The sequence below is a fragment of the Cadophora gregata genome (genome assembly GCF_030347475.1).
Source record: "Cadophora gregata isolate MNR1 chromosome Unknown scaffold_7, whole genome shotgun sequence".
Taxonomy (NCBI): Eukaryota; Fungi; Ascomycota; class Leotiomycetes; order Helotiales; family Ploettnerulaceae; genus Cadophora; species Cadophora gregata.
The window spans coordinates 384,208-409,533 of NW_026695930.1; the positions used below are offsets into that span (position 1 = coordinate 384,208).

At 41.0% G+C, this 25,326-nt stretch overlaps 9 protein-coding genes across 9 annotated transcripts; 3 read left to right on the plus strand and 6 right to left on the minus strand.

The window, feature by feature from the left end:
* Window positions 1–2,089: 2,089 nt before the first annotated feature.
* Window positions 2,090–3,086, plus strand: ONS95_012887 (uncharacterized protein; the record flags this gene model as incomplete). Its single annotated transcript, XM_058506505.1, has 2 exons — window positions 2,090–2,226; window positions 2,312–3,086. The coding sequence occupies 2 exons, from the start codon at window positions 2,090–2,092 to the stop codon at window positions 2,892–2,894; spliced, it is 720 nt and encodes a 239-aa protein (XP_058357233.1). The 3' UTR covers window positions 2,895–3,086.
* A 196-nt stretch (window positions 3,087–3,282) lies between these two features.
* ONS95_012888 (uncharacterized protein) lies at window positions 3,283–4,215 on the minus strand (the record flags this gene model as incomplete). The annotated part of the gene is made up of 2 exons (XM_058506506.1): window positions 3,283–4,063; window positions 4,121–4,215. The coding sequence occupies 2 exons, from the start codon at window positions 4,213–4,215 to the stop codon at window positions 3,283–3,285; spliced, it is 876 nt and encodes a 291-aa protein (XP_058357234.1).
* Window positions 4,216–5,034: 819 nt separating this feature from the next.
* ONS95_012889 (uncharacterized protein) lies at window positions 5,035–5,935 on the plus strand (the record flags this gene model as incomplete). Its single annotated transcript, XM_058506507.1, has 2 exons — window positions 5,035–5,129; window positions 5,182–5,935. 2 exons carry the CDS (start codon window positions 5,035–5,037, stop codon window positions 5,933–5,935), a joined length of 849 nt encoding a protein of 282 aa, XP_058357235.1.
* Window positions 5,936–6,540: 605 nt separating this feature from the next.
* On the minus strand, window positions 6,541–7,428 carry ONS95_012890 (uncharacterized protein; the record flags this gene model as incomplete). Its single annotated transcript, XM_058506508.1, has 3 exons — window positions 7,097–7,428; window positions 6,756–7,039; window positions 6,541–6,678 (listed from the first exon to the last, which is right to left on the minus strand). The coding sequence occupies exons 1-3, from the start codon at window positions 7,362–7,364 to the stop codon at window positions 6,541–6,543; spliced, it is 690 nt and encodes a 229-aa protein (XP_058357236.1). The 5' UTR covers window positions 7,365–7,428.
* Window positions 7,429–7,745: 317 nt separating this feature from the next.
* On the minus strand, window positions 7,746–8,800 carry ONS95_015067 (uncharacterized protein). The gene is made up of 2 exons (XM_058508753.1): window positions 8,256–8,800; window positions 7,746–8,055 (listed from the first exon to the last, which is right to left on the minus strand). Coding segments are annotated over exons 1-2 (405 nt in total). The 5' UTR covers window positions 8,660–8,800; the 3' UTR covers window positions 7,746–8,054.
* A 10,583-nt stretch (window positions 8,801–19,383) lies between these two features.
* ONS95_012891 (uncharacterized protein) lies at window positions 19,384–20,556 on the minus strand (the record flags this gene model as incomplete). Its single annotated transcript, XM_058506509.1, has 2 exons — window positions 19,384–20,371; window positions 20,489–20,556. The coding sequence occupies 2 exons, from the start codon at window positions 20,554–20,556 to the stop codon at window positions 19,384–19,386; spliced, it is 1,056 nt and encodes a 351-aa protein (XP_058357238.1).
* A 501-nt stretch (window positions 20,557–21,057) lies between these two features.
* On the minus strand, window positions 21,058–22,244 carry ONS95_012892 (uncharacterized protein; the record flags this gene model as incomplete). Its single annotated transcript, XM_058506510.1, has 1 exon — window positions 21,058–22,244. The coding sequence occupies exon 1, from the start codon at window positions 22,015–22,017 to the stop codon at window positions 21,058–21,060; it is 960 nt and encodes a 319-aa protein (XP_058357239.1). The 5' UTR covers window positions 22,018–22,244.
* A 608-nt stretch (window positions 22,245–22,852) lies between these two features.
* VPS55 (Vacuolar protein sorting-associated protein 55) lies at window positions 22,853–23,530 on the minus strand (the record flags this gene model as incomplete). Its single annotated transcript, XM_058506511.1, has 3 exons — window positions 22,853–22,986; window positions 23,166–23,379; window positions 23,492–23,530. 3 exons carry the CDS (start codon window positions 23,528–23,530, stop codon window positions 22,853–22,855), a joined length of 387 nt encoding a protein of 128 aa, XP_058357240.1.
* Window positions 23,531–23,945: 415 nt separating this feature from the next.
* On the plus strand, window positions 23,946–25,237 carry ONS95_012894 (uncharacterized protein). Its single transcript, XM_058506512.1, has 3 exons — window positions 23,946–24,152; window positions 24,235–24,346; window positions 24,496–25,237. Exons 1-3 carry the CDS (start codon window positions 24,115–24,117, stop codon window positions 25,126–25,128), a joined length of 783 nt encoding a protein of 260 aa, XP_058357241.1. The 5' UTR covers window positions 23,946–24,114; the 3' UTR covers window positions 25,129–25,237.
* Window positions 25,238–25,326: the final 89 nt, after the last annotated feature.

Genomic DNA, 25,326 nt, shown 5'->3' on the forward strand with positions numbered 1-25,326 from the left:
CTTGACTATTTTGCAGTGTCTGACTACTATATCCGATTGCTGATTGAAGGAATGTGAGACAGATGTTATGTTTGCGGCCTCCACGCTGACTTTTGTTGTTCATGGTGGTCTCCTTATGCCTTGGTCTCAAGCCGAGATCGAGTCTTTTGTTCTGTGTCTTGTAGGAGGAGTTCTTGCGTTTGTATTCTCGCTGAATATATCATGGCTGAAGGAGGACTTGGGATCGAGCTAAAGAACTTCTTCATGTCTGGTCAGAGTTAGAACTGACGGTACACAAGGGGCAGCAATTCATGGTGGTTATTTTCTGGTCGTAGATTGAAATCCTGGCAGAGACGAGGAAGGATTTTCTTTGGCACAGTAGGTGGATGCATCAGGTAGGAGACGGACAGAGATCCATGAGGGTCTTGAGTGATATTGAGAATGAGTCCACAGATATTGTGGAAATAAAAACTTGGAGTGTGATGCCAAATGGAAGCTGAGAAAGGTACTCATGATGAAAAATTTGCTTTTAAAGATCAGGCAGCCGGTCATAATTGCTTGCATCTATCTATTTGTTCAATGTTTCATGCATGCCTGGCAGTCAAGCACTTGCTAGAGTCATCTAATGTCCCTCCATATGACTCGCTTTGTAACTTCTAAGCATAAGCTTCAAGTTCGTCAATTCATCGAAGGACATCATTGCCTGTACAATGTCCGATCGCAGCTCAGGGTATGGTCAAGCTCTTCTCCATTTGATTTCCCAATGAATCCTTCACGAGTATATCTGGTACGGTTAGGCCGTGACGCGTGTATGCTTCTCCGAGGCGTATTATGAGAGCAGTGCAATGGAAGAATTTGTTCGATGCGAGGGAATCTAGCGGAGCGCTCTTGAGAGGGAAGTCTTCTTCATCAGGGCATATGAATGAATTCACCTCCAACTTCGGAAGAAGTCGTAGTATTCCGAGGACAGCATCCTCTTAACCAATACTGATACCACTATCTTTAATGCGCCGCGGTTGTATCTCTACTGCCTTAACCGTTGAAAATTCCTCGACGTTGTGTTCAACGAAGCAGTCCATGAGCGTTTTAGTATGAAAGCCAGACTGCATATCGTACTCTTAAAAAACCAGTATATCAACCTGACAGCTAAAAAGGCAGACCGGGAAATCCTTCAGCTGGATTTTGATGTCATAGAGAGGCGTGGCGGTGATATTCCGTGGGAACAAGAGGGGCTTGTAATGTCTGGATGTCTCAAGACGAGTTTCGCGGTTGATAAATAGACGAATCGGCCTAGATGCCAGCGGGCACTCCTTGGTGTAGAGCTAGTCCGAAATCCAAATGCGTTTGCCCTTCGGGAGCATTCGTCTTCACTAGATGGTACGAGTTAACATAAGAAGTAAGTACAGAAAAGAGTCTTGAAAAGCTTAGGAGTACTAACGATCATACGTCTGATCTCGAGAGGCAGCTGGGGGAAGAGAGGGAATGTATGGAGCTGTTGGAAACTGAGGTCTTGGCCTCGTTCTGGCAGCTCACTGAGCGTAAGCGCATTCACAGCTGTTGCTGCATTGTCCATTCTCTCGAGACTGCGAGACTCTTGATATGATGATCGATTTGCGATAGTCAGACTGTTGGATCTGGCAGTATGGATCGTTTCGGATCGTAGCTCTGTGCAAAATATAGAATCATTTGATATTGTAGTTGACTCACACAGAGATTATTGTACAATCAAATGCGGTGAATGCTCTTGACGAACATCTTGGCATGTTGTGATGTTGTGACTTCGGCTATTCACTGCCCACCAATTTTCAACACGAATATGACTCTCGCCACGACATAACAAGGCTGTTAGTCACAAACCTGAGCCAGACTCATCTTCAAAACCACCTCTGGTTGATTCTCCAGAGTATATTCTCGACATAAGAAAATATTACGTGGCTCGAATCCTCGAACCGTATCCTCGAACTGCATCCCATTCGACAGCACAAAAGACATACAACTCGACCTCAGCCCAAAGCTTTGCATATCTCTGGTTCGTACATGTTCCCAACTCCAGTGTACGCTAACACGTTAAAATTGATACTCAGTCTGCGTTCTCTCTCTCACCTGCAAGATGAGTGACAATATCGAGGCCGGTAGCGCTGCTCTTGCGCTCTTCCGTCTCGAGCTCGCCGATCCTGATCAAGACCTCTCCATCCAAGATGTTCTGGCTTCCCTATCATTCCCTCAATTCTCCGACCTACCTCTCGAGTATGTATGCACTCCCATTCCTTCCTCGTCTTTGATCTGCCCTGTCCGCAATGCTTGGTTCCGTACTGACAGCCTTGGCATTCAGACTCCGCTTGACGATATACCGCTGTATGTTCCCAAAAGCGCGTCGACTCGTCTTCTATTTGCAGAAAAACCCTCCTGTAGAGATGATCTATGTGGCGCCTCGGCCTCCCGTCACATCCAAAGTCAACAAAGAAGCACGCGAAGAGACCTTGAAAGCATACCACGCGGTGAAAGTCGCTCGCGGACTTTCTAGATCAGCATCACAGACCATTCTGTGGAGTTCTGAGGTGGACATTTTGCAGTGCGATGTGCACATAATGATTTACGACTTCATACCCCGTCATTTCGCGTGGCACGAAGCTCAATGGACAGCATTTGCCAATTCAGTCAAGAACATCGAACTAATTTGCTTGAGGCCTGAACATCCGAGGTCTTATGCCATTGTCTCTGAAATGGTCGATTCCGATACTCTCAGAGATTTCAGCAATATCCAACAAATCACCTTACGAAGTCCTGACACCAACTGCTTAGCTATGCATGTTTGGTGTGATCAGTTTGTTCAGTCTTTTTCTGCTTTCAGGGCATCGAAAGTCAAGGAGAATTCCCATGTCTGCGACCCTATCATTACGATCTGGAAGCATTAAATGGCGAAGGAGGTATAGGAAATGTATCTTGAGAGCTGTTGTGGTATGGGAATGTGCTCCCACGGTCGTCTGGTCAGGCACACTGGCTGCAATTGAATTTCATCGTGGTTGCTAAGGATTGTTCTCGCGGCGTGGAGCTATTTGCTACTGTACACATTCCTGTAATATCAAATTTGAAAAGAGAAATGGAGGCAAAATTTGCATTGCTATCTGCTGGGTACTGACTTGTGACCCCTTACATTGACTCCACTTTGATGAACCCTGTCACTCAATATTAACGGACAAAACATATGACTCAACGCCCCAGTATCAAATCTCACCAACAAGTTCCGTTACATGAGTGCCTATATTCCTGTGTCTCTATCCAGGAAGCACTACTCTGTAGCCTTCACTTTCGACTCCAAATTGCGGGGGTAACCTTCTGTCTGGACATGATCCTGATATCTGGCACCATGCCCCCGTCTTCATCTGCCTTAATTTTCTCCAAAGAGTCCAAAATCGTAGTCCTTGTTTCGCTTGCATCTTCTGGCCAGTTTCCATCATGCCAAAGAGTATCTTGGACAGAATTATCGATAGAAAATATTTCGTCGGCTTGTATAAGATTTAGAGTCTTAAGGTTCTTGTATAGGTTGATACCGCCCACGCACTCGGTCAACATTTTATAGCCAGCAAGCCGAATCGTGAGCTCAGAGATTCCATCAAAAAGATCTGGAAAGACTTCGGTCAGCCACACATATCCGTTATTTTCACTTGCGTGCGCAAGGTAAATGAAGTCTCTCTCTGGACTGAAACACAGCGTTCTCTTGGTATCCTCTTCATCGCAGCTATCAGTCGGTAGTTCGGAAAAACAGATAACTTTATAGTGCTTCAAGGTCTCTGTCCGGCTTTCTCGATTGATTTGAAGCGAAATTGGGAGTTGTGGTGCACCTCGATCAACCTTCTGAGTCAACCAGAAACATTCGCGTATCAGCTTTAATAATTGTCCTCGTGGAAGTATGGCTCGCCAGATCATCAATCTTATCTCAAATGGGAGATACGGGAACAAGGTAAACTTTTGCAAAGTGCGGCTCTGCACCGAGAGGTCTTCTTTTGCATCAGGGAGCTCGAAGGTAAATAGTGTGAGGGCCTCGTTGATCTGTTTAATAGATTCTCCTGAACCGGCGAGATCCCTGGGCACATTAGAATGTGTCTCATACAAGAAGGAAGAAATAGCGTAGGAAACTTACATCTGCTCAATCAAATCGCCACTGGCAACTTCTTCACCACGTTTCTCTCCTCCGATTCCGAAAGAAGCCATACCGATAATCCTAGGGAGACTCATCTAGGCTCAAGGGCTAGTTCTTCCGGTGGATGGGGACCGTGGTGATATGTGAGTCGTGTTGAAGACCCCCAGATTGGGTGATGCTGTAAAAGGCTCTCGATGTTACTGATATTACAATATCTCGAGATCGAAGAGCTATATCGAAGGACGATGTCGCGAAGCCACTTTGCCTTCCGGGCTGTCGCGTAAGAAGGGAGCTAGTCTCGGTTGTATTGATTTTGAAGTTGTCGCCTTTTCCATGCACGTGCTTCCGGCGACATTAAGTAATTGTCAACTGGCACTTCGACGATCGTTTATAACAGCTCGGCGCTTAAATTGAATCTCCAGTGATTTTCAAAGCCCATCTGTTGCTTTCAAGGAAGTGAATGTGAATAGGAAGTCGTGTTTTGATAAAGCTCGGTTACTAGGCGCCAAGTCAATCTGGATTTTTATCAAGGTGCGACCAACCTCTCTTCCAAGCGCGCCTCGGTCGACTCATTTAATCATCTCCAACATCTCGATTGGTTTGAACCAGATCGAATTTGCTTTTCACTATCTTCAGGACAGTTTTCTTCGTTCTCGACTCTGAGCCTTAACATCCTGTGATGATACACTGATTCGAGAGGCTCAAAAGACGCGTAAATCGACATTTGGAAGTAATCATCTTTCTAAATGGTAGCTCGAAAGTGGTATCGTACTTCTAAGGTAAACAAATCTGACACCTCAATCGCCGATGTCAGTCTCGAGTTGGATTTCGTAATTTTCTGGCTAGGACAGACTTCGAGATCACTCACATCTTGCAACAGCAAAAACCACAGCATAGAGCCCCGAACTGGCAAGATGAAATCATCAAACAAGCTCTCTACTCGATCCATCGTCGCACCAACGAAGAAGGGAGGTATGTTATGCAGTGGACGATCTACTGCCACTCACAAGTACGCCTGCGTCTCACCATTGCCGTGCTCGTCAACTAACAGAACACGCCAGATACCCGACAAGATCTAAAGGTACTTTTCAATATATTACTGACATCTCCGATCGACTCGCAAAATTCACCCTCGAACTCCCAGATCCCAACGAACAGCTTATAGTCCAGCAATGGAGTTCCAACAAATTCAGCTTCTTCTCAAAGCTACCGCTGGAGTTGAGGATAATGATATGGAAGGCCTCCCTCCCCAGAGGTCGGCTCGTCAACCTCAATAACGAGATGACTCAACTATTCTGCACAAGTCACAAACGCGGCGCATGCGGAACACCATTCCCAGTATCACTCCACGTCAACCAAGAGAGTCGTCGTGAGACACTGCGCTGCTATCAGATCTTCCGCCTCGAAGACTTCCCATTCGACATCGAGACACATTTTTGGTGTCGCCGTCGACCTATTTGTTTCAGTCCAAGCCGAGATTATTTCTGGTTCCGAGAAGCAGCACTTGGATCGACGCTCAAGAAGTTCATCAAACGGTATCCGGTGACTATTCGAGCAATCAAGACCTTGGTCGTGGAGTTGGGCACTCGCGATAGTATGTTGAGCTATCATGAAGCGGTTGCTAAATTTCAAGGACTGCAGAAATTACTTATTCTGCAGCCAAGTGATCCACACTCTGAGGTATGGGTCGAAAATTGGAAGACTCTTACGGAGGAATTGCTGCCAGTTATGCAGAGTGCAGGGTTCTCTGTGCCAGAGACTCTGAAGCTACTACCTCATCAAAGCATATGCCGGAATATCTGGTGGGACAATTAAGTTGGGTCCGACTCATGCTCATGCCGTTGGACTGAGATGTATATTCTTACATAGGTAGTGTGGGAGGATACGAGAGCAATCAGTAGCCACAAAATGAACAAATCACCACCGATACACTTAGTAGAGTGACGTAGTATACAGTTGTTTTCTCTTTATATTTTGCCATCCCCTATGAGATTTATATGAAGATGCTCATACGTATGTAATCTTGGGGGTGGCTGTGAAGAGAATATTTTGTTAGCAATTCCATCGTAGGGTCACTGTCGGACACGAGAAAGTCTTTCATCCCTGTGTATGATTTTAGAGAGCTTCTAGGGCCATATGATATATGATATACTGATGATCGACTGCTTCACTGGTGAAGTATATTGGGCAATATCTCTGGCAGATCATTACACCTGGGGCTTGAAAGTGTATATTTGTATATTTTTCAAATCAAAGCGAGATGCAAAGACCAAAACGCATTGAGCAAGGCCAGCAATAGAAATTGTGCCAGCAATAGAAATTGTAAACATCTCAATATTAACACCGAGCCACCGATATCGACTTCAAATCAGTGCAACGCGAAGTTACCAGCATCAAATGCCCCAGAAAGTGCTTATCTATCAAACATTCAATGAAATGAAACCTCTTCCAGCATTGCGCTGACTCTCCTGCTCGGCACGCTTCTCGGGAGTAGTGCAGGTCTTCTTATGCTTGGTCCAGTCGCTGGTCTGGCACTCCTTGCTACAATAAAGTACCTCCTGTAACGTTGTCAGTCTTTGTTCCTTAAGCCAGTCTCTGAGAAACATCGTAGCTATGGAGAACTGTATATACTGACCTGGCATTTTCCGCACTTCTTCAATATCATTCCCTCGCCCAACTCATTGCTCTCCTTGGAGCATGGCTTGTGCTCGCAGCGGATTGCGTCGAAGTTGTAGGGAGTACCGTCGTTTTTGTATTTGGCTAGAGCAATCTCGAACTGTTCCTTCATCGGTGCCCGGAATCCAGAGTCGGCCAGGGGGAAGGAATATTTGGGAGAGACGTGGATCTTGGGGTAGGAATCACGGAGGAGTTCCATGTGGACTGGCTCGATGGTGGCACCGACACGCATTGCCAAGGCAGCTATGCTCCAGTCATGTTAACTTCTATATGGGAGTAGTCAGGAGAGGGTGTACTCACCAAGCAGAACCAGTCGAAGCTCTTTGGAGCTAAGACTTCCAGAGAGGAAGGGCTCGTTGGCGGAGTACTTGTTGAAGAGACTGCGCAAGACGCCATTGTTGAGGTGATCTCTGGTAGCTTCGAGACCCTTGCCAGAGAAGGAGAAATCTTCGCTCTCTCGCTCGTCGATCTCGTAGTAGTAGAGCTCGATTCCCGCATCCTCGGACATCATGCTTGCCTCGTCGAGGTCGTTATCACCTTCGAAGAAACGTTCACCCCAGCGACCCATGTTGAATTGATTATTGGTAATTGTGTTGTAGGGAGCTTTGTGTGGTATGGGGGAGAGTTGATTGGGTTTAATTGGAAGATTACAGAGAGCGGAGGTTGGAAGAGCACCTGCTATGAAGTTATCTGCTCTCGCTTAAAATGACGCTAGCGAAAGCAAACAAAAATGGCATTCACGACCAGGCACAGTCTGGGCGCCTACATATTCATCTAGGAATTTCGATAACCATTCAACTCAACTCCTTTATCACGAAATACAACATTGCTACAAACATTTCATACCTCACGAGGCGATCATTTGTTCGTCTCAGAGTACTACCCATTTCCGACGCCAATTTTGTGTACCAGGAAAGGAAAGAGCGCAGGGTTTGTAAGATGTGCGCAACCGAGCTCCGGCATCTTACAGAAATCTTTAAACATTGCCTTCTAGACTTTCTACATCGATAACAGGATGGATGATCTCATGGAAATATCCATACAAACACGTACAACTGGTACAAAAAAGGCTGGCAAAACCCCCAGTCCACGAAATCAGCGTTCACGGACTGCAATACATTACGTTTCCCCTCCAACTTTGTTTTGATTCAGATGTTTGAAATATTTATACCGAATACATCCTGTGTTCTTCACAAAGAGCCTGCGCATGTGGTATCCAACACACTGAGAACAAACTCTCCCAGGCGCTCCTCGTCTATCTGTTGGAAGATTAGCATTGAAATATTTACTTAATTGAGGACAATGTGTCATTGTTTCATGTTCAAAAAACAGGAGAACAAGAGAACAACATTGACACTATTTACAACTTTTCTCAAATGATTTACTTCTGAACTCAGCTACCTGGACAGATTCCTCTGTTTCTTTCTTCAAGAAATGCTATTTGATGTGTGGAACGTACCAATTCCAAGTGCCCTCCATGGATGGATATAACATCTGGATCTCTAGCGAGTTCCCATCGTTTTTAGTCACCAATCCTCCAGGCGGCTGTCGATGGTAGGCCCTCAGCAAGTCGAGAATTCCCGGGACTTCTTCACTCTCAGCTTCATGAGCAGGTTCCAGTCTCAGTACCTGTAGACTAGGATAGTCAGAGTGGAAGCTGACACCATTTCCAATGCTTTCTGAGCTCAACTCTTTCGTCATCCAGGTCTCTATCACACCAACATACATCTGCAATCCAATGGCACACGGCGGGTAAAAGAAGGACATGAATCGACACATTGCAAGCTCTGCCTTTGTCAAAGCTGGGTCGGGACTTTGGTTCAGCATTGTCTCAAGGAAATCGGCAGCCATGCAAATCGGCATACCGACATGGAGGATGGTGTCGACATTCTTGTCCCAGTATTCTAGACTTCCAATGTGAGCCAGAAAAAATTGATAATGGCGTAACGTTTCTGTGCGACTCTCGTGGTTGATTTGAAGTCCTATGGGCAGAGTGGCCGATCAGTCAGCCGGCTTTTAAGCCAATCAGTCAGCTGGGAAAAAAACGTCAGCCAGTCAGCTCGAATATATTTATAAGCCAGTCAGCTAGAATATAGCTAGCTTATAAGCTAGCTTATAAGCTAGTCCTTATATTTTTGACGATTTTAGAGTGAGGTTCTAAGCACTTAGTATAGCGATTTAATACTATACTTTCTGAAAATAGAAGTCTCGGAGCGGGAAAACTATTTCCGATTAGCTAGATTAGGCGGTCTAGCACGGCAGAATAATTAAAGCTCGTCTTAAGGCTATCTATATTATATAGTAACTCTCTAATTCTATCTGAATTAACGCTGTAAACATGTCTCGATCGATTACGCTTTTTAATATTAAGAATATAGCCTTAGAGGCTTTTAAATCTCTATCTGTAAGTACTATAAGTGCTCTAATCGATCCTTTTACTTATATAATAAGTGTAAGTAAAGAACCTTTAGTAAATATAACTTAGCTTCTATTTGTAATTAAAGACCGCTGCTAACGACCTAAGGTAGTATATAATAATAACTACGACTCTTTTAAGCTATTAAGAGATAATTTGAAAGCAGATTACTCTTTATATTCCTTTAGAGAACTGTTATTTAATAATAAGCTAGTAAACGTGTCACTTTTACCCCGAGGCTTTATTCTTATACCTATAATAAGTATTTTAAATCGATCGTAGCTTTAGAAAGTTAACTACACTCTAGTATAACCTAGGAAAAGTAAGAAACACTCTTTTTAGGCGTGTAAACTATATAAGCTACTTCTTTTATCTGTACCCCAAATACTAATAGAGTTAAGTTACTACGATTCTTAATTTACTAAAAATAAGATTATAGTCTTTAATAGTAACTCCCTTAAGAACGTAGCATGTTATATAGCTCTAGAGTATCAATTAGACTAAGATAGAGATATCGGAAAGCTTCCTTCAACTGTAATTCAACTTATATAAGCCTCTAGTCCTATAGGAGATAGTTATAAGTATATTATACCTTTCCGAGAGCTAGAATTCAGGAACACCTTTATTAAGTAGGTAGTAATAGATGATATTAAATACCGTAAAGCCTTCTCTAAATACCTTTATTAAATTATTAAAATTATAAATATTCAAGCTCTTAACACGTTACTTACTTCTTATTTAACTTTAGAGATCTAGGTAACTTAGAGATTTAAGTACTTCGAGCCGCAGATTATATAAGATATTATAGAAGCTTAATCGAAAGTCTCTATATCTTTTAATAGCTAGGGATTACTCTAGGATAAGATTAGTGTAGTTACAGTTGTTCTATATTATATAAACAAAAAAGGAGAAGCAATTATAGTACTAGCTAGCTTACTAGAGCTTCCAAGCTATAGAAAAACTAGTGTTAGTAAGCTAGTTCTTTTCTAGCCTCTCCCCTTTACTAATTAAGTATAGACTAAGCCTCTGTTATTCTCTCTCTCCTTTAATAATTCGGAATCAACGAATATAACCTTAGTTAGTTTATCCTTAATAACATATTAATATAATAGTCCGGTATTTACTCGCTGTAAATACAGAAGGCTATAGTTAATCTCTAATAATCGAGAGGTAGGTATATTATATAGATAGGAAAATAGTTACTAAGTATTAGAATACTATTTGAAGTTAAGTATAAAGCTCTTATCTAATAGTAGATATACTAGTCTTATATAGAACCTTCGTTCGCCTTAGATCCCTTAAGATACTAGATCCTTAGATCCTTAGATCCGTTTTCTTATAAGGGGATCTAGGGATCTAGGGATTTATTATATAACCTATTATCTACTATGATCTAGGTAACTATTACTACTGAAGTATAAGTGTATAGTAGTACTACTCGCTTATCTTATTATTATTCCCTAGCTAGTACTACCCTATCAGTAGTACTGCTCCCTTATTAGTACTAATGCCCCTATAGTACTACTAATAGTTTTATTATTATATAAGTGCCAACTGAACTATAGCGCTAAGGGGTCTATAACACTATCCCCCTCTTAGTCTAGCGTAGTCCCCACGCTTAAGTATAACCTTTAAGAAACGTTAATAGTTACTAATGACTATCTTCCTTATTTATTATATCTAGTATTATAAAGAAATTAAGTATCGCCTAGATAAAGAAAAAACAGAGTATTTAGCTCGCGCTTCGTATTAAGTGTGCTACGTAACTCGTAAAGCCTTATTCTTTCTATTATAGCCTTTCCTGTATTTACTTCTTAGATTTATTTATTTCGAAATAATACTCTAAGTATATTTACTTAAAGTGTTATGATTATAATACCTTAGGGTATATTAAGAGGTTCACTCCTAAATAACTTATATATTAGTTTAAGATAAGGAAAACCGTGACCCCTACTTACCCTTTAACGCCTCCCTCTAAGCTTATCGAGGATAATCTTACTCCTTAGTTCCTTACTTTCGAACTTAACGCCTACCTAGCGTCCTTTCTTAAGGGCCCGGCCCCTAACCTTAGGTCCCCTTCCTTCTAAGTAAACTTAGATTTTTTTAATAGAATCCCCGCAGAAGCCTAGGGCAGTAAAAGTTAGATTTAGGTTCCTAAGTGTTTTCTAATTATAAGTACTCTTTCTATTTAATCAGATATTTTAGTTTACTATAGAAGTACTAATAGTTAAGAATAGCCTCTACCTTATATTTAGCGTTCGGATTAATCGGTTATATTTCAGTAATAAGAGCCGGTAGTACTCCTAGTAGTACTAGTTTAAGGAGAGATATATAGAATACTAAGTGGATATTTATTATCTTTAGTAGAGCTAGTTAATAATTAACTAGTCCCTTGACTTTAGTAATCCTAAATAGTCCTAGCTTCTTATAATCTAATTTATAACTTAGTCGCTTAGTTATAATATTCCTTCTAAGTAAGTAAACTTTATCTCCCTCCTTAAGCGTTAGTCCTATACTACGCTTTCTATTATAGTAAATCGCAGATCTCTACGCGATAAAAAGAATATCAGCTAATAATTCTTTATAGAGCTATTTAAGCTTATCTACTTATAGTATAGCTTCCTACGCGGTTCCTTAACCGGTTATTAGTAGATTATATACCGTAGGATTATACTTATAATTCGTATAGAATAGCGATACTCTAATAGTCTCTTAATCCGCGCTATTATATATAAACTAGGCAAGTAGGAGCAGTTACACTTAGTTGTCCTACTTATAGTTCATATAATACTAAAGATAAGTCTCTATTATCTAGTTAATTCGTTCTATCTATATATTAGTCTAAAGATAGAATATAGTTAATATTTTCTACTTTATTCCTAAGAGCGCGATAAGAGTTTTCTAGAACTTTAAGGTAAAAAGCTTATCTTTATCTAAGATAATCTTATCTAGTATTCTGTAGCTTATAAAGATTATTCTAAGGAATACCTACGCTATTATAGGCGTATCTTATATTCTAAGTACTAGTACTATATATATATACTTTATAAACTTATCTGTTATTACACAGATTAAGTCATATATAATTCCTATAACTAAGTCTTTCGAGAGTAGTAGCTCGACTACGAAATCTAAAGCGATTAATTTCTATAGGCGAGGTAGTATTATTAATAACTTTATAAGCTTATACGGAGTATAGTATAATACCTTATTCCGGATATATATATCGCACGACGCTACTATATCCTTAATTACCTTCCTTATTCCTAAGAAGTAGTATTCCCTAGATAGCTTAGATAATATCTTAGCTACCCCTTAGTATCTATAAGTAAGTAGCCTATACTAGTGCGTAACGAATTTAATCCTATCCCTAGTAGGTATATAGATTTATCCCTAGTATAGAAGTATACTATCTAAGGTAAAGGAGAATCCTTCGCCTAGCTACTTCTTCTGTTTAGCTATAACCGGGTTATTAGTATAATCTTTCTAGATTTTCTCAGCGACCTAGCCTATTAAGGCTAGCTATCAGTAATTAACTATTAGTGAATTACTATCCCTTTATAGTATAGTATGAGATTCGTAAGTTTTATTTATAAGATATTCTAGTTTCCTACTTAAGGCGTTAGCTCTAGTGTTTTCTGTTCCCTTAATATAAGAAATTCGAAGTTTTATAATAGAGAGTGTTTTATACTATTAAACTTAGCGTTAGTTTAATTCTTTAGTAGTTATAAAGTAAATAAGATTCTTATAGTCCGTTAGGATCTATACTTCGTAGGTAGCGCCCTTAAGGTAGACCTTCTATTCGTATACTATGTCTATAATTACTAGTAACTCTTTATTATATATATTATAGTTAAGTTCTACTAGTAATAGTTTCCGTGAATAGTAAACGACTAGTTACTATCTTCTATCCTCGCCTAGCTAGCTAAGTATAGCTCTAATAACGTAGTCCGAAGAATCTATCTTTATATATATTTCTTTATTAGGGGTAAAGGAAGTAAGTACTAGTTCCGTAATAAAAGCTACTTTAAGTACCTTAAACGCTTTTCATACGCTATCGGACTAGTGGAATTCCTTATCCTTATAAGTTAACTCCGTAAGTAGCCTAGTGATTTTCAAGTAGTCCTTAATAAATCGCCTATAGAAGTTAGTAAACCTAAGGAATAATTATACTTCCTTAATATTTATAGGCCCTATCTACTTAATAATTACTTTAATCTTTTTAGGATCTATAACTAATCCTGTAGTAATAACTATATAGCCTAGAAAGATAACCTTATCTATGTAGAAGTTGAACTTCTCTAGTTTAAGTAATAAGTAGGCGTCCTTTAGCCTCTAGAGAATAGCTATAATATCCTTTATATATTACTCCTCTAATTTAGAGTAGACTAGTATATTATCTAAATAATATATATATGTTATATCTAAGTAAGGCTGTAAAATATTATTAATTAGACGCTGAAATATAGCTAGTGTGTTAGTTAAGCCGAAGAGTATAACTGTATACTTGTAGTAACTGAAACGAGTGTGAAATACTATTTTCTCTTCTTTACCCTTAGCTATTTTAACGAGGTTATATACTCCTCTTAGGTTAAGCTAAGTGAAAATCTTAGCTCTAATAAGTTTATCTCGTAGCTCCTTAGCTAATAGTAGTATATAATAATCCTTCTTTATAGTATTATTTAATTAATAGTAGTTAATATATATTCGTTATCTACTATCTTTCTTTTCTACGAATAAGATATTACTCCTTTATAGAGATTTAGACTCTCAGATAAATCCCTTCGCTAGGTTTTTATTAATATATTACTTAATTATTATTAAGTCTATCACTAAGTATTCCCTAAGTAGTTAGAATATCAGCTTAGTACTTAGTTCTAACTCGATCTAATAATCGTAGTCCTAGTGTTTTAGTAAGGCCTCGATACCTTGTTCCTCCTTAAATAGTACTATAAACTTCTTATATACTAATAGTATATTCTTTATTAGTAGACCCTTATCTAGGTATCTGAGCTCTTCCTTAGAGGTAGCGCTAACCTCTCGAATACTTACTGCTTCTATTCCTAGTAAATAATAGTAGTCTTAGTAACAATTAAACTTAAGCTTTCTTATCTACTAATTAATAACAGGGTTATACTTTTCTATCTATAGTAATCCTAGGATAATATTATACCTTCTAATTCTAATAATATCGAATTAGATTATTTCAAAATATCCGGCGATACTTATATAAATTAGAGTAATCTAGACCTCGATTAGTCTATTAGAGGCGACCTTACTATCTACTAGTACTAGATAGTATCTCTTATCCTTTACTTCAGTTAATAAGTAGTGCTTAAGTATAATAGTAGGAGATATAAAGTTCCCTTATACTCTAGAGTCTACTATCACCTAAAGCTTAACTCCCTTAATATTAACCTCTAATATAAGATATTTATCTCTAATAGCAGCAAGTTACTATATATAGAAATATTCCTAATATACACTATAGTCGAGGATACTTTCCTATACTCTTCGATTACTATAGCTTAGGTTAACCTTATATACAAGCCCTATTCCGAGTTCAGTGTATATTACTAAGTTATATATCTTATAATAGTACTAGCTGTTATTATTAATATAGACCTATATCCTATTATATTAGTTCTTAGCTATAATTTCCTATTCCTCGCCTACCTCTAGTAGCGCGCTAATATTAAGGATAGCGGTATTCTAAAGTAGTAAGTATTATATAAAAGTCGTTAGTCCTTCTTAGCTACCGGCTATTCTCTATCCGATACGCTTATAGTCCTAGTAGACTACTTCGTACCTTGCCCCTTATAGTAGACCCCTTAAGCTAATAAGGCCTAGTTCTTAATAAGTAACCCCGGTAGCTATATTAGTTTAGTAGTAAGTATTATAGCTAACTTAATATAAGCTCTCTTCTCTTTAGGTAACTTCCTAAGTTTCACCTACTCTTAGTCCTAAGAGTTCAGGTTAAGGTAGCCTTAGTTCCGGAGTCTACTTAAGTTCCTAGGCCTCCTTCTCGCTATTACTTAGTATTAGCTCTATATTATTATCTAGCCTAGAGCTATTATTATCTTAATATATATAGTCTTTAGGAGGCGTGCTAACGATAGTTTACTTAAGCTGATTTATAACACTCGCGGAATCTCACTTACTATTATTAGAATCGCCTAACTAAGTATAGATATAATTCTCCTCGAGCTTATCTATAGTTATATATTAATATATTATAGCGAGTTATTAAGTTAATTTATTATAAGAGCCACGTCCTATTACGTTAATATATTTCTTATCTATTTACAACTTCTTTTATTAATAAGAGCTAGCTATATAACTAAGGAGGCTATACTCGAAGTATAGCTTCTTCTCTTATTACTTACTTATAACTTTCTTAGATAGCCCGCTACTACGTAGCTTTCCTTAATAACTTAGCTTCCGGAATATTATATTAAGTTCTATTTCCTAAGAGTAGAATAGTTTCTTATTATTACCTCCTTTTCCTTAGTATATATATATTCCGGAGTAGTATTAGCCTTTCTTCTTAAGTACTCTTTTATAGTTTTAGTTATTAATCTTAATAGCTATTTTAATAAGTTCTTATAAGTTAGTAGGCGCGTCCGATCTTATTATCTTATCTTTTACTCCGTCCTTTAACTCTTTATAGTACTATACCCGAAGGGTATTATTATTCTAGCTAGTCTGATTCACGAATTACTAGAAGGTAGTAGTATATATAATCGCTAACTTAACTTACTTTAAGTTCTAGATATTCCGTTCGGTAGTATAGTTCTGATTAATATCACTGAAGATATAGTTAATCCTATACTCGAAACCTTCGAAAGTTATAAAGATCTTCTAAGATTCCTTAGTTATTACTATAGAGACTCTCTTATCCTTAGTTTAGTTCTAAATATAGTCCGAGAGAAAGGTCTTAATCTAATTAAAAGTAGATCCCTAGAGAAAGGATAAAGCTTAAAGGACTTTATTAGTCTCCGTAGTAAACTAATAACTATTAAAGCTTATATAAAGCTTAACCTACGTAAGATATACTTTAAGCTTAGATCGGTCTCTATTATAAAGATCCGGGGCAGCGATCTTAAGTATATTCTTTAGGTCGAAGACCTTAGTAAGAGCTAAGTAGTTATTTAATAATCCTTTAACAGAGGATATATTATCTTTATAAGTTAGTACCTCTAATAAGAAGGTGCTTAAAGTGTAATAGTCCGGTATTTACTTGCTATAAATATAGAAGGCTATAGTTAATCTCTAATAATTAAGAGGTAAGTATATCACGTAGATAGGAAGATAGTTACTAAGTATTAGAATACTATTTAAAGTTAAGCACGAAGCTCTTATTTAATAGCAGATATACTAGTTTTATATAGAACCTTTATTTACCTTAGATCCCTTAGGATACTAGATCCTTAGATCCTTAGATCTGTTTTCTTATAAAGGGATCTAGGGATCTAGGGATCTATCACGTGACCTATTATCTACTATAATCTAGGTAACTATTACTACTAAAGCGTGAGTATATAGTAGTACTACTCGCTTATCCTGTTATTATTCCCTAGCTAGTACTACCTTATTAGTAGTACTGCTCCCTTATTAATACTAATGCCCCTATAGTACTACTGATAGTTTTATTATTATATAGGTACCAACTGAACCGTAGCGCCAAGGGGTCCGTAACAGTTAAATAACGATACTACACTCTTAGAGCTTTTAAAATCACTTAATTTCAACCCGAAATAACGCTAGCTTTATTATATAAGCTATATACTTAATCTTATTACTAAATAATACCTATTTAGTTAAGATATATTATCTTTTAAAGCTAAATTTAAGAGGGCTAGTCTTAAAGGAAGGAGATAACTTTAGAGGTCTCGCGAAGAGCTTAGAAAGCTTTATAACTTAGTAGCATATATTATAGCCTCTAGAAAGCGTAGTATAGCCTTTAATAGCTTATAAGATAAGTTTAATTAAAGTAAGGCCGCTGGAAAGAGATAGAAAGTTGTTTTAGATAGTAGTATACGCTAGAATTCCTTATATTCGATAATTATACGCGCTCTAGCTCTCCGCGAGGCTCTTAATACTTACACTATTAAATTAAGGGTTTCTAAAGATACTCTTGATTAAGAGGTGTTTTAAGAAGATTATCTTAATAATAATAAATAAGAGACTCTTTAGCTAATAGTAAAGCACTTAGAACCTCTTTTCCGTCTTACTAAAGACCTCGAAGGTAACCCTGATTAATTCGACCCTATGTTATTATCTTATAAAGCTCTCTAGGAGTTATTACCTCTTTTTAAAGCTCTACTCTCTCACTTTAAGGTTCTAGAGGCTAGCGCGAAAGCAGGTCGATTTAATAGCTACCGAGGTATATAAGAGTTAATTATACTTACTTAGAATAAGATAAAAGAGTTCTATAGTAAAACTAATATCTTTCTTATATAGATAGCAGCTTTAGTTCTTCACTCTCGCTAGAAATAGTAGTATTTCAACTAATAATAGACTAGAGATAATATATAATATATAAGGAAAAGGAAGGTGTCTTTATAGAAGCTTTAGGAGATAGAATATAAAGGAGAAGCTATTATATAAGTAGAGAAAAGAACTCTAGAGCTAGAGCTTCTAAAGCTATATAAAACTAGTTAATTAGAGAAGCTAGCACCTCCTCTTACTAGTATAACCTTTATAGTAAGAACTCCACGACCTTTAAGCCGGAAAGACTAATTAGCCTTATATCTTAAAGAGCCTCTAATAAATCAGCTTCTTTTAGAGTATTAGCGTTTAAAGCAGGTCTAGTGGCTATAGCTTACTAAGATAGCCTTTAATTTTTTATATATACCTACTATAAGCTCTAAGTATAAGCGTGTTTTCTCGTCTTGTTCTATATAAACTACACTATATAGTTCGAGGTTATTAAGTTAATTGCTATAGTATTAAGAGTGCTTAAAAAACTAGTAAAGAAGGGGGATAGTAGAGCTTATAATAGCATTTAATACAGTTGATCTTAAGAGGGATTTTTAGTATACGTCTATTTTTAGAATTAGCTTTTAAGTAGCTTTTAAGCTCTTCAGTTAAAGCTATTAAGCTGTGATTTATACGTAAGCTAGTCAGCTCAGCAAGTTGCTCAGCTGATGGCTGACTGATTGGCTGATCGGCCACTCTGCCTATGGGAGCCGATCCATGAGATCGAAAGATGATTTTGCAAAGGAACAGCGGAATGGTCTTCCCTGCAGGCAGGCAGTGGTTCCAAACCTGGATTCGGAGTTCCACAGGTAGCTGATTGAATTTGTGGAAAGATTTGGTCGCATTCGATCTGGAGACAAGGTCTTTGCTGACTTCCATGATGTATTTCTGTGAAGAGGCTAAGGTAGAATTTCAAATTTCAAAATATCATGAGTTATCCTAGGTTCCAACTTGCAGCTATCGAACCAAATACATAGAGTTGTATGCTTTAATAATGGATGGAATTTATTATTGGCGATCAAAGATTCTTTGGGCTAGATTTAACGTACACTAGGTGGGCAGTTAGCGTGATGTATGTGTCGGTCCAGAAAAAGGATTTGTGCGGTCACAAAGGAGCTTTCCCTAAATGTTCAGCACTAAAAACAAAGTTTCATATATTCAGCGATTTTGTGTATCAAGTGACTGTGAATATCTGCTCCACATGCAGCTAGCTTAGTCGACTTCGTACACAGTTGCATCGGCAAGCGCTAATGATCAATCTTGTGTACCTAGATCATGATGAGGCCGGTAAAGCTTCGCAGTAGAAAGCTTCTAGAGGTACACTTCGTTCTACTAGAACAGTTATTTAAAGCTTCTTGTTATATCAAAAAGTCGTGAAAATATTAATTACTCTACCAGCGTTTACAATACAAGAGCAGGAGAAAATCGGCTTTGGTGATTTAAGCGAGTGGTTGTTTAGACATCACATGGCTGAAATCTGCTCTCCAAACGCAGGTATTGATGTCATGCTGTAAAGATAAGCTATGAAAAATCAAAATAAGTTACTTTTTTCTCCAGGTGAGACTGAGAGCCTAATCGCAGGTACTCTGCATGCCGAATCATCAAAGAAATGTCCCCGAGACGTGTCCCCTGGGCAGCTCCTCCACCTTCCCCCGACACTGCCAGGCTCACCACCGTCGCCATAACGTGATTAATTCCGAGCTGTCCTCTTGGCAAGTACATTTTGAGCCCGAACTTCTTCCTTATTGAGGCCGATCCAGCATGTGTCGCATTCCACCGCACCCTCCTGATGGCATTTCATCAGAACTGTAATTTCCACGGCACCTCGACCTGCACCCTCGTCCCGGAATCTCTTGAACATGGCACTCAGACTCTTTATACAGAGGATTCTTTGGTGGTCGTACTGTAGCCCATGGCAACCACCAACAAGTACCAATCGCTGTAGAGAAGAGAACAGCTTGAAATACTGTAGTCTTCTCTCTCCTCTTGAACCGAACGGCACTTGATGTGCGACAGCTGGATCGAAAACTTCCCATCTTGTATACCACCATGCGGGTCCAATGATAACAGACTGAATAGTGTCAAGGACCTCTCTAACGTAGGCGTTTTCTCCGGTTTCTGTGGCTCCTTGAAATTTCATGGGAGAGCTATGTTCCTCGAAGATGACAGTATCATTAGCAGGGTCGAAATAAAATCGGGACAGTGCAGGCCGCCGAGATGGAAAGCCGGGAATGTGACCTGGAGCAGTGTAGTGTTTCAACATCTCGGTACGAGCCTCATGATTGACCTGCAGGACTGGTGGCACGGCTGTACGGCATTGCAGCATCAGATCATCATCTATCCAAGCAAAGATCTTACGACCGCGCTGGCTGAGTCTCCAAATATGCAGACGGAGCTCGGCTGGGAGATTGCTGAAGAGATGGAAAGTGGTTGTAGGAGTCCATTGGTAGTAGAGCTCGAGCTTGGGGTCGGGGAGTTCACTTTTGAGTAGGGTGAAGCTGAACGACTCGTTGGTCGACGTCGCAATGCCAGAGAGATGGGGTGAGACAGTAGGTATTGTCATCGCTGTTGAATTGATGTTGCCTGTATTGACCATGTCGGAGGCAGACATTGGCTCAGATTTGTCTACTTGGCTGAGAGCACTAGGACGGCGGGAAATCATGGCGCTGGCTGAGAAACTACTTGCAAGTATTAGCGTATGTTCTTTCAAGTTCCTGCGAGGCTCCGAGACATCGTAATCATCTTCAAATACACCACCATGTCCTGCTTCGTGGGTGGAAGAAAAGTATACATACCCAGACGCTGTGGTAGCAGGGTAATGGCAATCTACTCCAAGAGGGGGTTCTGTATCGCAAGATTTCATGTTCTTTTTGCTGACGGCGAGCTGGATGAAAGGTAAGTAGCGCTGGGCTGGCGTGCTTTGGTTTGCAGGAATTATTTCCTTGGCTGCGAAGTGATTGTGTTAAGAGTTGGCGAAGGTGAAGAGGCTGAGACGACGAGATTGAATATTCTTGACGAGTCGATGTCAAGCTAGTGTCAAGCTTGCAGCCTCTCTTTGAGTGAATTAAGCGAGCTTGCCTTTGGCGATTGGATGAATATAAATGATCACTTTGCTGCCAATTTTTCTCTTACAGGAGACGATCAGAATTCACTTTAGAGGTTCTGCTGTAGTGCATCTGCGTCGTTGGAGAGATTATATGGAGCAAAGGCTATTAATTTGCGTTCAAGAGATCTAGATTCATGCCACAGAGCAGTCTCTCTTGTCGACACAGACCACTGGGCCACGGCCTTCATCCAAAGGGTTCAGAACGGTGGTGACTATTCCACGCATTGAGAAATAATCATCTGGCATGTCTCGCCCATCTTAAATCTCCGCATATGGTGGTGGATTCTCCGGCGCATTTTCCGATCCTCTCGAGTAACCTGGTGGACCAGCTTTCGTCTTAGAACCACCAGACCCTTTCTCCCCATCTCCCCGTTCCTTTCCAAAATCCATCCCAGCTCCACCCTTAACCTTAAAATTCAGCTTCATCTTCAAACCGGCCCTCCCCTTTTGCATCTCCTGCGTAAACTTCCACTCCTCCTCTCGAACGTCCCTCAAATGCTCCTTCATTTGCGCTTCGTTTTCGCATACCCTAACCAGCTCCCTAGTATCCTGAGCCCCATGATTCATCTTGCGCCTTTCCGTTCCGGTCCATCCTAGACAGCCAACAGCTATGTACGGAACCTTGAAATCTGGAAGGCGCTTCCGGACATCAGCTGCGTAGTACAGTTTGAGGTCGTATGCCGAGCCGAGGATGAATTTGCTTTGGAAGCCAATGGATTTCTCGTCTGCTGCTACGAGAACCTGTTCCAGGTTGGGGAGTTTCTCAAAGAGTGCGGTGGGTCGTTTTCGTTCGTCGGTGTAATGGGGATGAACCATGATGTAGCGTAGAGATAGGAGACTTGGAGGCAGGAAATCCAGAGGGTCTGGGGCGACCTTGGCACCTGGCTTGGGAATGAGATCTGCCCATATTGGCTCAAAAAGTAGGTAGTCCTCTAGTGGACTGAAGAAGACAGGCTCGTCTGAGGTGGAAATATCGATATATTCTCCATACAGCATCGCCATCTCACGTGATTCCTTACAGACGTTAAAGATCGTGATGGATTTCATTGGAGCTGTGAAGATATTCTGGTTGTTGTTCCGTGTCCATTTGACGATTCTCCTTGTCAGGGCATGCTTCCAAATAGGAGCCCGAAGCTCCGGCGGGAGATTTGGGAACAGGGTGAACATGTTGCCCGAAGGAGCCGAAAGAGGATGTGGCGAGACAGGTTGCTGAGACATGATGCTCGGACTCGACTCTATTCTTGTAATGTCTGATATGTTTCGTTTCAGAACCTTCTGAGGCGTTCCGTTTCCCGTCGCGATGGACTTCCAAATCAAGGCTACGAATCTTTAAGAAGACGGAAGTTGGAGTTTTTGAGTTTTACTTAAGGGCAAATATTCAATTCAGTAGTTCAGAAAGGTGAAGGTATTTCCAAGAATTTCGACTGTATGAGGCGCTATTCTATGAGTCGTAAATGACGAGAGGTTGAAGATCTTGGCTGGTGACTTGACGTGAGCAGACATCATGTGACCTAACCGATGCTGGACATTGCCTCTCTTCCATGTGTGTCAACAGCCACCAATATGGGTCTGCATTCTCTCGCTGGATGGTTATTATTCTTCGCCTCTATCTTCTTATGAAATTTAACCGTCTTACATATCCTTTCTATGTGCTCGGTCCTGGGTGAGACACTCATATAGAATGCTTCGTCTGGATATCCTACAAAGGACTTGGCGCATAAGGACTAGAGAGCGTTCACAAATTGCTAGGTGTGTATGAGATGCTTTCGCGAACCATCCCCAAAATTAAATGCGTACCGGAAATGAGATAACAGAAACCTGGTAAATCCATGTACTCGCTGGAAATATATGCTACACTTTACACGGTCTCCCTCATGCCCTGTTCTCCTCCCCTGTCGAATCGTCTCCTCTACACCCATTGTCATCTCGTTCAGTATCGACTTGCCGCATTGCAACTTGATATACCCAAATTCTACCAATGTCCACATACTAAACTTGTACCCGTCCTCTTCCAGCCCCCAAAGCGTTCTTACATCCCCAATCGACGACAAGTCTAGAACTCATGCTCCTCTTCAAAGAACATCCCGAATGCGATGATGGTTCCGTAGATCAATACACCCCCGATAATAGACATCACGGCTGCGTACCAAAGGATGATTCCCGAGTGGGCGAGGAGGACTGGAAGGGCTGTTTAAGATGGTAGTGTTAGCATCAATTCTTGTAGATTCCGCAGCCGTAGCCCCATTCCATCTCTCCACGTATTGTTGTCTTCCAACCCAAGAAGAATCTCCACCGTTCCCACTCTGCCATCCCTCAATATCTAATAATGCAGCACTCCTCAAAGTAACGAAAAGAGAAAAACCTACCAATCCCCATAAGCACCAGAAACCCCGTACAGAACCGTCCAAAATCCACAATCGCACTACCCGAGCTCTCCACGAAATCATCTGGGTTGGCACATCGTCCACAGATCCAGTTTGGCAGTGGAGCCAGCACGTATGTTGCGACGACGAGGAGGGGTAGGTATTGGTGGAAGAGGGCGCAGGAGAGGATTACGAGGAGGAAGCCGATTGCTAGGACCTGTTGTGGAGTGGTGTGTCAGTGGTGTGCGGACAGAGGGGTATTGGGGAATGGGGAGTGTTGGAAGTGGGTTGGAAGTGAGTGATGGAGAAAGAGGAGGGTGGGAACGTACGAAGGAGAGGGAAATGATGGTTTTGAGGCCTGCGGCCATTTTGGCGGTTGATAGAGGCACTTTGCCGGGAGTTTGCGTTGGTTTTTATGTGGTGTTTCTTATGAGGCTGTACTGCTTGCGATAGATATCCAGTATTCGCGCCCGGCTCGTTCCGCTTCCCTTTCTGTAAGTAAACTGAAATTCCCTTATAGTTGCATTCCAGACTCGATCCGTTTCGTTGAGACCGTGAAGTTCACTAGCTGTTGCTGTTGAGTATGTCGTCGAGAGTGAGTTGTGTTAAGCAGCTGTTCTAGCCTGTATGATCAAGAGCTGACGTTGCGCCGACCTCCCATGCGGCTCTGGGCCCGGGCCTAAATCCACGCTAACGATAATTCCAGCCCACACGCTAAGTTTACGGTATTTAGCACAGCTACCCCTGCGTGTTTACGGCAGCCTTATTGCAATCTGCCCTGAGCTTCATCATCGCGCCTGCCTCGTCTGCGTCTGTTCATCAATTAATCGACTACAACACCAACTTCCACAACCACATATCTGGTCTTTTGTTCTGCTCACTTTAAAGCTACACTTAAATCTACACAAATCAAAATTGAACAGAAGCTACAGCATCTGCTGCACACGCAACCATGTTCAGAAATAACTACGACAACGATTCAGTCACCTTGTAAGTCCGATTCGAGCTCCGTGCGAACGCGCTGCCTGCAGAGCTGGAGAAGAGAAGAAGTATGCTAATTAACATGCGACAGCTCGCCGCAAGGTCGTATCTTCCAGGTCGAATATGCGTCAGAGGCTGTGAAGCAGGGAAGTGTGGTCGTTGGTCTCGTTAGCAAGACACACGCTGTACTTGTGGCTCTGAAGGTATGTCTTCGCCCTTTTGAACTCCCTTCCCTTCGCAGATCTGCTATTATCTACTCTGCGCTTCAATCTAGCAGCAGACCTGGTTGGGCTGCGTATCTTGATTCTTGCTCTATGATTGGAATGAGGTGCTAACACTACTCCCTCCCCAGCGCAACGCCGAAGAACTCTCCTCCTACCAAAAGAAGATCATCGCCGTTGACGAACACCTCGGCGTCTCCCTCGCCGGCCTCGCCTCCGACGCCCGCGTCCTCTCCAACTTCATGAAGCAGCAATCCCTCTCCTCGCGCCTCACCTACGGCCGCGCCATCCCCCTCGAACGCATCGTCTCCTCGATCGGCGAGCGCGCCCAAACAAACACCCAACACTACGGCAAGCGGCCCTACGGCGTCGGACTTCTCATCGCTGGCGTCGACGAGACGGGCCCGCATCTCTTTGAGTTCCAGCCGAGCGGCATGACGCAGGAGATGGTAGCTTGTGCGATTGGTGCGAGATCCCAGATGGCGAGGACATATCTGGAGAGAAATTTGGAGAGCTTTGCTGACTGTGGGAGGGAGGAGTTGGTCAAGCATGGACTGAGGGCCTTGAAGGAGAGTCTGGCGCAGGATAAGGAGCTGACGGTTGAGAATACGAGTGTGGGTGTGGTTGGGATTAGGAAGGAGGGCGAGAAGAGCATTGAGGGGTTTAAGCTTTTTGATGGGCAGGAGGTCAAGCAGTGGGTCGATCTTGTGGCTGATGGTGCGGAAGGTGCGGAGGCTGAGGAAGGGATGGAGGTTGATTCGTAGATTGTCTAAATTGCTTTGAGGACTTTGAATGGAGTTTGGGCTTGCTATTATGAAGAGAAATAGCTAGCTGCCTTGTGTAAAAATAGAAATTAAATACATTGAAAAAAATATGTACTATGATCATTCCGTGACTTTGAGTTGTGAGGCTTATCTTTGCGGATCTTAATATTCGATTTCTTTTTTTAAAAAAACTCAAGT